The following is a 13,281-nucleotide window of genomic DNA, read 5'->3' on the forward strand; positions in this document are numbered from 1 at the left end:
TACCCTCTGGTGGTTGAACTTGGTAGGCTTCTTTGAAAGAGGAGCAGTCCACCTCAAGGATGGCAGTTGATGTCCAGTTGGTGATCGCCGTTGCGGTCCCTTCTAGTGATGTACCTTGGTAGGTTCCCTGGAAGCTGCAAAGTACCCCAGGGAGGGCCAGGGGAAGTCCTGGTTGGTGATCGCCATTGCGGTCCCCCCTCTCCCCTCTGGTGGTTTACCTTGGTAGGCTCCCTGACAGCCGGGCATGCCGCCACAAGGATGGGCCGTGGGTATCCGGATTTGGGGTCGCCGTTCCGGACCCGTCATCTGGTCGTCGTCCAGACTGGATGATCTGGGCGTCGTCCAGACTGGATGATCTGGGCAGTAATTTAGGCAGATGTTAACAACGCACGCACACACACTCATGAAATATATATAATTACATTAATTCCCCAATGAGAGGCATTGTGGCACTAAGTGATGGTTGTATGGGTCTTTGTTTATGGCTCTATCACTTCCTAAGTGTCAAAGGAACTGAACCGAAAAGGAATGAAAGCATAAACAAAAGATATACAAAATATAGTTCTCACACAAAAAAAATCATCTAATTGGACTGTATTCTAAATACGTCCAATGTTCTGGCAAAATGACTATCATGGCATTGTCTCTAATGCCATATCTAGGGTTTTCCTACTTGGTGTGTTGCTTAGGCACTATCCTAAGTTGATAACTATGTGATAAGTTTACAGCTGTAAGGCACTAGTTTTGCAGTCTACAGGGATGACCTATGGACTTCTGGGAAGACAACTGGTGAGTGCTTTAGAGTAAAAGGCCTAGAAGTAAATGTTCAACTTTATTTACTAAGGCTGGTATTTTGCTTGGACCCTTAAGTGGTCCTAGCATAAATCCTAATTGTATGTTCCGTTGTGTATGTGCATTTATGCTTACACAAGCGTGCCTGTCAAGGGGAAAAAAAGCAAGTTTTCTTGCAGATTACCACTTGTTCAGAATGAGTCTGACATAGTCAGGTAATTTTCAGGTCAATGCCTGAAGGTCAGTCAGAATTGGTGTCGAGGGAGTCTGTAGTAGTTTTTACTACACGTCACTGTGTCTTCCACTATTGTAGTGGCGATAGGTATGAAGTCTATTTCATAGCTATGTTATCCACGGAGGAGCTATCCTCACGACGGAAGTACTCTTTAAGTATTGGACCAGTCGTACGTGGTGTGATCGTGTTTAATGATTCTAATAATTTTCCTCCTAAATGGAGGATTCTATTTATTAGTGACATGTGTGTTAACCATTGGAAGAGTGCACTGGAGATTCCCTTCCATGTGTTGCACTCTGAGTGACTCCTATGTCGCTATTGTCAAGGGTAATTTGATTGGTTAGGTCTCTAACCTTCTTACTGATTGTAGCTAGACTGACTGTCGCTGGTATTGGTACTGGTGCTCAAAGGGACCAGTTATTCTACCGATTTATTCTGAAATATTATACTACCGGAACACATGATTGGAGCATTTTACTAGTTGTATTGTAGTTGAACCTACACATGGCAAGGAATGATTATTGTTGCCATTTGTTTTGGAGGTGGACAAGTCCACTGGAATTCCTTTACGACCAGTGTGGTACACCTCAGTACTATCTTAGATGTGTTCTAAGATAATCCCTGTCTAGGGGCCTGTTTTCTTGTTGAGACGGCCGCAGTGCTTGCAGAAGTGTCCGAAGGGCCAGAGAACGTAATCTCAACTACTGTATTGCACGACTGGGAAGTTGCTTATTCACAGAGACAGCTGGCTCGAAATCATGAAAATAACGGTCAATCAGGTTGGCTGATTGAATGTGTCGAGATATCGTAATATCTCCTTGGATCGGATTCTGCCCCAAGAGGTTTTTAAACATCTTTTTCCCAAGGGGTGCTTTCGACAGATACCCCTCGTGAATGACTGCGTTGCAGCTAGCGTTAGGGGAAGACTGTGGTCAGTGGAGAAGGCACGGTGGCCTGTGACAATACCTGGTTGGTTTTCCAATCCATCAAACTGATCCATCAAGTCTGCTCCAAGTAGCACAGTTACAGTTTCGAAGGCTGGTAACATACACAGGGTGGACGAGTGATACATCCTTGAAGTGTAGTTTCAGCATGACTCTCAATGTGAGAGGCGAGGTAGTCTGAGTGACGCCTTGAAGTGTACTGTCGCCTCGTTCCACTTTTAACCAACGTTTAGTTGGTTTCAAAGCCTTTTTGAGATCATCAAACAATGTTTGAGAGATGAGTGATATTGTTGCACCCGAATCGATTAGCGCATGACAAGTTAAGCAGTCCTCCAGAGCTGTTTCCAGGTATGGCCGTTTAGATTTGTGGTTAGTGGACATATTCCCCACAAAGTGGAGTGGTCGTTCCCAACGACGTGATGTGCCATTTCTGTTCAAGGTGGAAGCAGATGGACTTTTCTGATTTTGAGTGGGCTTCACTTTAACGAAGCGTTTGACCTTTTTCTTCGCAACCTTTGTATCAGAGTCTATAGACAAAGCCCGGGGTCTTGTTTCTTGATCAAGTGGGCCCTGGATAGGGTCTTGAATGAGAGCGGGAGAAATTAGAACTTTAACGTCCTTGCTATGGGTGTTAATTCCTGCGGACCTTGTGTCCGGTAAATTCCCTGTCTAGTCCTTGTGACTTATCTTTTACCCTTTTCTCAAATCGTTCTCGCTTCAGTTCTTCCCGTAGTGGAACTGCTGGAGAACATTGGTTGACGTTTTGATCGTCCTTCAACCCTTTGTTACCCTTGTGCTCTGACACTTTTTGTGGGTTGGGTGCAGGAACATAGCGAACAGGTCGATAGTTATGTTGATGGCGACGTACTTTACAGTTATTTCGACCGCGGAGGTTATTGGAATCATGGTTTCGTGGTAGAAACTGTTGTTGTGCGTCATCTCTCAACGCTCCAATACCTGATAATGCACCCTCTAACTGGAGTTAGTGCTCCTGGTCAAACTTCAAAACCGAGTGGTCAGGGCTCTTAGCGTTGTGAACTTTTGATGCCTCAAAAGCTGCGCTTGCAAGCTCCCTGAGTTGAAAGATAGGCAAGCCAACGTGGGCGGCAGGGCCCAAGTAGGTAATGAAGGTAGGATACATGTTCGACAGGAACATTTGTTTAAAAGGTAACAGGTCTTCCATGCCTGTTTCAGTGAGTAGGCCATTGTAAGCTGAACGAAGCCTATGATAGTAAGCTTGTGGGTGTTCGTTCCGAGCTTGTTTGACGGTGTTAGCCAGTGAGCTATCGTGTTTGCGAGTCTCGGAACCACTGAATTCTAATTTCAAAGCTGTGGCAAGTTTAGCGTAGTCATTTAGCACGTGTTGCTGTTGTAGACGAAAGAACCTTGTCACGTGTCTATTTGACGTTCGCTTCAACAGGTAAACCCTGTCAGAAACTGAAGCATTCGGGTAGCCATCCAACGCGTCCTCTATGTCAGCTAGGAACGTCTCAGTATCGTTTGGCTGACCTGGAATGGCGTCAAAGGTGGGGAAATTCTTGATGAGTTTGTCAAAGTAGAGCGTGACCATTCTGGACTTCCTCCAGATGGTACCTAAGGGGGGTATTCTGCTGCATTGCAGAGTCCACTTGAGCGCTTAGACTACTGATTTTGGACACGTGAGTGTCACACTTGCTCCTTTCCGTCTCAAACTTATCTGTCATGGTTTGCAGATAGAGGTCTTGAGTACGGAGCAAGAGATTCAGTGATGATATTTCCTCTGCTTGCTTAGAAATCAATATTTCCATCTTCATCACCTGAGTTCTCTCATCATTCATTTGGTCAGTGACTTCAATGAGTTCTGCTGATTTGTCATCCAACTTTGTCATTGTGTTCATTAACTGATCGTCTTTGGTCTGCAGCGTTTTGAGTAGAACCGTGTTACTTTGAGTAACGTTCAACAAAACTGCATGCATGTTATCAAGTTGAGCGCTCCTGTTTGTAGATAACTCTTCAGATTTATCTAGTTTGGCGTGAACGTCATCGTATTTAGTTTTGGCTAAATCGAGTTGTTCCTGTAGCATATGATTTTCTTCCTGTAGAAGACAATTTTGTTAAAGAGCTTGTGCTTGTTCATCGTCATACTTTTTTGCAATTACATTTAATTGTTCAGTTTTCAAGCGCAGTTCCATAGCTAGCAGGTTCTCTCCCTCTGTCCCTTTATGTCTCCCATTACCTGCTTGTGCTTCAGCTGTGCACTGCGGTATTGGACAGATGCCAATCTTGGGTGGCAAGACATCAGGGCTAGACTGGAGAGAACCTTTACGAGGCCTGTGTCCGATGGTTGATTTTGGAAAGCGTTGTTGTCTGCTTTTCCACTAATGGCATAATTAGGGTTGATCTCAAGGTTCGAGATCAATCCATTTGCAGCCTCATAATGTGAAACCCCCTCTGATTGCTTGCACATTATTAGAATATTTTGAAAGAAAAAAATGTTTTCCTAATTTTCCAAAGTTTGGTTTTGGAATATATTGGGAGCTGCAAAGATGATTTTAATCAGATTTTACTGATTGATCAAATGTAATGAATAATCAAACCTGTATAGGCTATCTGGGAATTAAACTTTAAATTCACCTGGGAAGTTGGTTCATCTAGGTTACTATTGCAAAGTTTAAGGTGTCTCATTTAATTGGAAGAACCTAGAAAGGTATGTCCGACAATTTAAATAAATAAATTGAATGAGACGATAATACCCAAGCAACGTGATCCACGTTTGGATTTCCAACACTTATTTAAAGAGATGTACTTGCGATTCTTCACTACCAGCGATGCTGAATGCTGAAATCAAACGGAAGTACAAAGGGCGGGCTTCCGTCACGCAACGCTGAAGAATTTAAACGGAACACAGGAAGTTGAGATGTGTCTGTTACTTGAACTCTTACTTGAATTTTATTTAGGCTGCAATCTGAGGTTCAGTTAACTTTAATGAACTTATCCTCTGCAGCAGAGGTAACTCTGGGTCTTCCTTTCCTGTGGCGATCCTCATTAGAGACAGTTTCATCATAGGACTTGATAGTTTTTGCGACTGCACTTGAAGAAACTTTCGAAGTTCTTGATATTTTCAGTATTGACTGACCTTCATGTGTTAAAGTAATGATGGACTGTCATTTCTCTTTGCTTATTTGAGGTGTTCTTGCCATAATATGGACTTGGTCTTTTACCAAATAGGGCTATCTTCTGTGTATCACCCCTACCTTGTCACAACACAACTGATTGGCTCAAACACATTAGGAAAGAGTAGGAAAGAAATTCCACAAATTAACTTTTAACAAGGCACACCTGTTAATTGAAAAGCATTCCAGGTGACTACCTCATGAAGCTGGTTGAGAGAATGCCAGGAGTGTGCAAAGCCGTCATTAATTTTGATGTCTTTACTATTATTATACAATGTAGAAAATGGTAAAAAATAAAGAAAAACCCTTGAATGAGAAGATATGTCCAAACCTTTGACTGGTTTTGTAAATGCAAGCAGAGATTACTGCATATGCCTTGCTACATTACTTCTGAGTATATGTATTTTGTATTGCAATTTTTTTTCAATAGGTGGCCACATTAACAAGATCAGAAGATTTTGTGGTGGAGTCATGGTACCCTAACAAGCATGCCAATCAAACAAGACACAATTGGTTGGTTTCCTCCAGCCAATTCCAAGCCCAGAACTCCAAGGCTGTTTTTCTAGAGGCATCTGAGCAGAGAGAGAGAATGTCTGGCCAGTGCTTGAGTACTGCAGTGTCGGATTCTAATCCTGATTCAAAAACAAGGATGAAAATCATCTAAAACTTAAGTGGCTCTTGAGGAACATAATTTGGTCATGCCTGGGGTGAGCGATGATGTAGCTTTCTCCACAAAGGGATTCAGAAGTTTTGGAGAGTATGTGGACCCTGATAATTATGCTGCTGTGTAACTGTTAGTTGAGGCATAGTGCTTGCAACACCAGCGTTAATAGTTTGGTGTTTGCATGGGTGACATACTGGACAAATCTGGATAAATCTGTTAAATAAATGTCAGTTGCAATGGATAAAAGTGTTATGCTAAATTGCAAAATAACATACTTCTTCTGTGCAGGCACAGTTCTGGTGGAGAATATGCAGATCAACGGGAGAGCAGAGGACCCAGACAGGACCATCTCTCTGATCCTGCTTGACAACTATGCCTACTGGGTCATCCTGGATCCCCTCAGACAGAGACTGTTCCTCAACAGCACCGGACGTGTCCTGGACAGAGATGTGAGTATGGACCTGGGTTTGGATACTGTTGTTAGTAGAGGAAAAGGCTTTTACATTTAAAAAAAATTGCAAGCACAGGCACACTTGCCTACACACACACACATACACAGTTCCACTGATACTTAAATTGTATGCAAATACATTGTAAGCTCTCCAAAACGCATTGATATTCCAAAACCACACAATTATTTTATTATAATTATTTTTACAAATTCATGATATTACAGATAGATTGTGGCTTCCATCAATGTAATTGCCTGGATAGTTTCCAATCCCCCATATACATATATTTTTGAATATGGTTTCCTTATTATTTTCCCCTAACCCTACCACCCCTGCCCTAATTGGAGTGAACTAATAGACAACACCAGTTAGTCTTTTTGATTTGAGAAAATAAGACAGGCCTGCTGCATGCTGGAAATGTTCATCAATGTTTAACTGTTTTTCACAACGAGAACAGTTTGGCCATTGTAAATACTGGTATCAAAACAAGTCCAAGAAAGCTTGAAGTGCTATACAGATCCCACTGTTTTGAGGCTCCTGGTTTGATTGCACTGCAATTTCCTCATTGTAAGGAAAAATCAGTTCTGTTGGATTGATTTGTAACCTCTGCCTCCTTGTCTTGGAGCCCATCCACCACTTCCCTGTTCAGAGTCTGTAAAATCCCAGGACACTGTGAGGTAGAAAAGCATTCTTTATGTGGCTGTGTTGGAAACATTTGGAACTAATCATCTACTGAGTGTGTTCGAGCAGTGTGCCAATGTATTTTACAAAGATGATTGCATAATCATTGGTTTATTGAATTGGTTGAATTCTTGTATCTCTTTCTCTTGCTCTCACTTCTCTCTCTCACTCTCTCACTCTCTTTCTCACCCTCAGCCCCCTTCCTCTATCACTACAATCGTGGTGAAGGTCCAGTGCACCAGTGAGCTGGTTGGGACAGTGATTCTTCACGAGGTCCGGATTGTAGTCAGGGACAAAAACGACAACACACCTCGCTTTCAGCAGCCACGCTACTATGTGGCCGTCAACGAGGTGAGCGAGAGGGAGAGAGAGTTACTACAGCAATTGTTGCTTTTTGCTTTAGTGAGCATATCTTTCTCCCCCGGGTAAGTAATTCAGCCTGGCATGACCCTTCCCACAGAGGTCAGCAAAGCCCAGAGGCCTTACAGACAGTGACTCCTATACAGATTACTGTTGAAGCAATTATGTAGTACATTAATGCTTCATTCTTTCAATTACAAAGAAAGGTCAAGGTTTGGTCATCATTGAAATTAAGGACCTACCTAGTTAAAGAGTCAAAGCTTTGTTGATGTAGGCACAGTGGAATAGAGTGTAGACTAGGCTACTCTGCACTAACAGGAGTATTTTGCACTTGGTTCCCCATCTTATTTTTCTCAGTTTTTTTTCTCTGTTATGCCTTCTGCATGGAGACAGAGTAAAACATGACAACAGCTATTCTACGCATATTAGGCAGCAGCTTCCGAGGATAACAAAACAATAGCAGGTCCTTAGATCTCCTGGATATCTGTTCTTCCTCTATTGCATGAAATTGCTCTGACGCATGGACGGTATCACGCTAGTTATGCGTTCCCAGTGAATCATGGGGTTCCTGTCTGTGTTCTCTGCGTGATATAGATGTCACCATACTCCCTATCTAACCCAGAGAGCTCAACGATGCTAGTGTGTGCATGTTTTATTTACAACAAAGTGATAGCTGCATGAGTCAGTACTCTCCCTACCAGTCCATACAGAGAGCACAGTGGAATATTACATTTTATCCAACGGGTGGGTCTAATGCTGAATGGCTAAATCCGCAGTTCCAGCCGGTGTCTATTCCACAAGTTACCACCGGCTAAATCTACAACGTTAAAATGCCTATATACTCTGTTCCATCTGACTGCGTAATCAACTATCTCATCAACCCAGCCAGGCAATTTATAATCTTGATCTCCACTATAAAAACATTTAGATGTTATCTCACATTTCTTTTAGACTAACATTTAGTTTTCGACAGCAGAAATTTGTATAAACCTTGCTGTCTGTCTCTCCAACTTTTGCAACATTGTTTCAGTATTCAAATTCGATCTCCAACTGTCGCAAAGTAATGAACGTGTTGGGGATCAGGATGAGACAGACAGGCAGGCAGCTTTTCTCAGCCAATTAAAATCAAGAATCAGCATAATTTTTTATGGATTTATACAAATAAATGTCAATAGAAAACAAATAAAATGCAGCTAGTTTGCAGTCTCTCCAGCTTCAGTTTGAAGTGATTATGTTAGTTGTGTTGTTGGCGAGCTCCTGTGAACAACCGTGTTCTGACGAGAGAGCACATTTTCTATGCCAGGTGAAATCGCACATCATTAACTCATTAGTTCACAGCTTAAACAAATGCAAATGTAACTACATTTGCACTGTTTGACGTGACTGTTAGACGTAGTTGGCTAGCTGGCAAGCAAGGGATAAGAACATTGCCAGTCAGTATGGCAATGGAACATTTAGAACGGACGACTGGGTCGTGTCCATAGATACAGAACAAAAAGACTGGCAACCGAACCAATAGAACGAACAACCAGCCAGCTTTGATAGCAACCCTAGATTTGTGTCGGGACTATATATTGTGGAAGGATGAAATAGTATGAATAAATTCCTCAAAATAATGTTTTTAATGAAAATATGTAAATCATTATTTGAATATGTTGTTAACCCGTTGTATAAAAGTTACAATTCCCCCGAAGATGTTTTTTGGAGGATATGTTGGTACAGTTAACAATACCCATATTATGTCATGTTTCATGTTTTGTGTGGACCCCAGGAAGAGTAGTTGCTGCTTTTGCAGCAGCTAATGGGGATCCTAATAAAATACCAAATACCAAAATACCTGTGCCAATATATCCTCCAACACCGGATTCTCTTAAATATTTTGTATTAGGCATCAATGTGTTTAGAATGATATAATATGTTTAATCAAAAACAGCCAGTGATATCTACACCTACAGCGAATTGACTTTTGGCTGCAATTTGCAGTATAACTTTTTTTTTTAAATTTATTTTACCACAAACTGTTATCTACCTACATGCTTGAATGAAACGTACATTTTGACCAAAACGTCTGCAGAAATGAACAAACAAGCTAATTATGTGGATACAGAATGTGCATACACATTTGATGATTGATTTTAATCTCCTACATTTGCTGATATAGCTCTCTGAAATTACCATGGTTCTCATCCATCATATCTCGCAGCTGTCAGAGGAAATACATTTAATTTACTGTTGAGTGTCACTGTCAAATACACTAGTTATTTCTCTGATTCTCTTTTCCAAAATGTCATCACATTAATGACACTGGACATGTCTTATTATTTCAGCAAGCTTTTGATATGAACAGATATCAGATCTGTGGAAATTACAAACTTTAGAAGGCTTTTTAAACCTCAAATACACTTAAAATGTGCAAATTCTCAGCAAAAAAAGTGAACAAATTAAGATCCTACATAAGACGCCTGTATCGAGAGCCTCCGAGTCAGACAACCATGACTTTTGTCTCCTTTGTTGACACTTCCTATGTTCTTCACTCTAAGTTCCTGTCAGTGTGTATTATCCCAGGAAACATTACTCCCTGAAAAGTGTTCTGAATCAGACTCCACTGCTGTCAAACCTCTCCTGAACTGAGCTCAACTCCCCTCGGGCCCCCAGGTGCTCTAGAACACAGCACTCTGGAGGCCCCTCTCTCTGCAGCATCTCTCTGAGAGGTTGTTATGGCTGTCAGTGGGGTGCTGAGGCCCCCAGAGAAATACTCATCCACGGCTGCCGACTAAAACATTTTCAGTCCAAATCAGTGCATTCATTCACTCTTCCTAACAACAAAGGTTTCCACTTCTTGCACTTCTGTCAGTATTTGGCCACCTTCCATAGAAGACACTGTGTTCCTGCGATCTTGGGAGGGGTCAGTAATATCAGTGAAATGTAAAATATAGAGTTGTTACAATGTCCAGACAGAGGGACATGCCTGTTGATAGTATTCTGTCTCTATCTCTGCCTCCAGCTCACTCCTGCCGGGACCACCATATTCACAGGCTTCAGTGGAGACAATGGGGCCACAGACATCGATGACGGGCCCAACGGACAGATAGAATATGGCATCCAGTACAACCCCAATGACCCAGTACGTGGATGTAATGATTACTGACTGCAGATTTTGACTTACTGAAGCTATACGACAATGGGACAGCGGAACAATGTCTGTTGACAGTGAAACCTATGACTGAACACTGCCTGTCTGTCTGTCTCTCTCTCTTTCTCTCGCCCTCTCTGTCTCTCTTTTTTCTTTCTCAGGTGTCTAATACAACTGTGGTTGTAGGGAATACTCTCTCTGGAAACATTGTTCTGGCTGAGAGACTAAACTACGAAGAGAAAACACGCTACCTGGTCATTGTTAAAGCCAATGTGAGACACTTTGTTTGTTTGTTTGTGTGCTCCAGAAGTGTGTGCATACGCATGTGTGTTTGTGCATATTAAATATTAATGAACAATATGTTTTACTTGGTGTCATGGTAGTGAATTGACAGTGAGAGTTGTTGAATGTTTAGGACTTGAGGGTCCATGGATCAGTTTGTTTTCTACTCTGGCTAAGAGAATGGATTGGCGTTTTGTAAGGTTTTGGAATGAATGGTTGGTTTAGGGACTTGTTTTGTTTAAAGTGTTAATTGCTGATGTTTAGAATATAGGGTAAATTGCTGATTGTTACTTTGCTTGGTTTATCCTTCATTAAGTTTGCCATTGCCAGATAAACCAAAACCTTACTACAATGAACAAAAATATTAAAGCAACATGCAACAATTTGAAAGATTTTACTGAGTTACAGTTCATACAGTGGCTTGCGAAAGTACCCCCCCCCCCCCCCCCCCGCTGGTTCTTTTCCTATTTTGTTGCCTTACAGCCTGGAATTAAAATAGATTTTTTGGGGGGTTTGTATCATTTGATTTACACAAAATGTACACAACATTTGAGGATGCAAAATATTTTTTATTGTGAAACAAACAAGAAATAAGACCCCCAGAAAACTGAAAACTTCAGCGTGCATAACTATTCACCCCCCCCACACACACAAAAAAAATCACTACTTTGCAGAGCCACCTTTTGCAGAAATTACAGCGGCAAGTCTCTTGGGGTATGTCTCTATGAGCTTGGCACATATAGCCACTGTGATTTTTGCCCATTCGGAAAAACTGCTCCAGCTCCTTCAAGTTGGATGGGTTCCGCTGGTGTACAGCAATCTTTAAGTCATTCCACAGATTCTCAATTGGCTTGAGGTCTGGGCTTTGACTAGGCCATTCCAAGACATCTAAATGTTTCCCCTTAAAACACTAGAGTGTTGCTTTAGCAGTATGCTTAGGGCCATTGTCCTGCTGGAAGGTGAACCTCCGTCCCATTTTTGAATCTCTGGAAGACTGAAACAGGTTTCCCTCAAGAATTTCCCTGTATTTAGCGGCATCCACCATTCTTTCAATTCTGACCAGTTTCCCAGTCCCTGCCAATGAAAAACATCCCCACACATGATGCTGCCACCATGCTTCACTGTGGGGACGGTGTTCTCGGGTGATGAGAGGTGTTTGGTTTGTGCCAGACATAGCGTTTTCCTTGATGGCTAAAAAGGCTGCGGTATAGTCTCATCTGACCAGAGTACCTTCTTCCATATGGTTTGGCAAACAATACATTTTCTTTAAGCAATGGCTTTTTCTGGCCACTCTTCCATAAAGCCCAGCTCTGTGGAGTGTACGGCTTAAAGTGGTCCTATGGACAGATACTCCAATCTCCACTGTGGAGTTTAGCAACTCCTTCAGGGTTATCTTTGGTCTCTTTGTTGCCTCTCTGATTAATGTCCTCCTTGCCTGATCCGTGAGTTTTGGTGGGCGACCCTCTCTCGGCAGGTTTCTTGTGTTGCCGTCTTTTATAATGGATTTAATGGTGCTCCGTGGGATGTTCAACGTTTCTGATATTTTTTTATAACCCAACCCTGATCTGTACTTCTCCACAACTTTGTCCCTGACCTGTTTGGAGAGCTCCTTGGTCTTCATGGTGCCACTTGCTTGGTGGTGCCCCTTGTTTTGGGGTGTTGCAGACTCTGGGGCCTTTCAGAACAGGTGTATATATACTGAGATCATGTGACACTTAGATTGCCCACAGGTGGACTTTGTTTAACTACTTATGTGACTTCTGTAGGTAATTGGTTGCACCATATCTTATTTAGCAGCTTAAAATATAGGTTGTAATGAACAGAATAGGTAAAACGCCAAAGGGGATGAATACTTTTGCAAGGCACTGTATGAGGAAATCAGTCGATTGAAATCAATTAATTAGTCCCTAATTTATGGATTTCACATGACTGGGAATACAGATATCCATCTGTTAGTCACAGATATCTTCAAGAAAAAGTAGGGGTGTGGAAAACCAGTCAGTATCTGATGTGACCACCATTTGCCTTATGCAGTGCAACACATCTCCTTCGCATAGAGTTGATCTGCCTGTTGGTTGTGGCCTGTGGAATGTTATTCCACTCCTCTTCAATGGCTTCAGTGACATTGTGTTGTGTGACGAAACTGCACATTTTAGAGAGGCATTTTATTGTCCCCAACACAAGGTGCACTTGTGTAATGATCATGTTATTTAATCAGCTTCTTGATATGCCACACTTGTCAGGTAGATAGATTATCTTGGCAAAGGAGAAATTCTCACTAACAGGGATGTGAACAAATTTGTGCACAACATTTGAGATAAATACGCTTTTTGTAAGTATTTCTGGGATCTTTTGTTTCAGCTCATGAAACATGGGATCAACACTTGTTGCATTTTAATTTTTTGTTCTGTGCAGTTACTATTTGTTGTTACTGAAATTAAAATGTACATAATTGGAAGGAAAGATAGCAGCTGTTGCAGATTACACATTTGCAATTAAAGTGCAAAGCTTTTTACAAAGCCTCTATACGCTTTGATTGTTCGACTGTTTTTAATTCTTTGCTTGACTGACATGGTGTTCTAATCC

The 13,281-nt window shown here is 41.8% G+C and overlaps 1 protein-coding gene across 2 annotated transcripts in view; it reads left to right on the forward strand.

Annotated features, from left to right (window-relative positions):
- LOC110528891 (protocadherin-15) overlaps positions 1–13,281 on the forward strand; it is a 275,550-nt gene that overhangs the window by 84,741 nt on the left and 177,528 nt on the right. For both annotated transcript variants that reach the window (XM_090240353.1, XM_021611090.3), the window contains 4 exons: positions 6,076–6,236; positions 7,116–7,271; positions 10,285–10,404; positions 10,575–10,685. In XM_090240353.1, coding sequence (XP_090096479.1) covers positions 6,076–6,236; positions 7,116–7,271; positions 10,285–10,404; positions 10,575–10,685 — 548 coding nt within the window. The remainder of the gene's footprint in view (positions 1–6,075; positions 6,237–7,115; positions 7,272–10,284; positions 10,405–10,574; positions 10,686–13,281) is intronic.

The sequence above is a fragment of the Oncorhynchus mykiss genome, chromosome 1 (assembly GCF_057628025.1).
Source record: "Oncorhynchus mykiss isolate SJ-2025 chromosome 1, ASM5762802v1, whole genome shotgun sequence".
Classification (NCBI taxonomy): domain Eukaryota; kingdom Metazoa; phylum Chordata; class Actinopteri; order Salmoniformes; family Salmonidae; genus Oncorhynchus; species Oncorhynchus mykiss.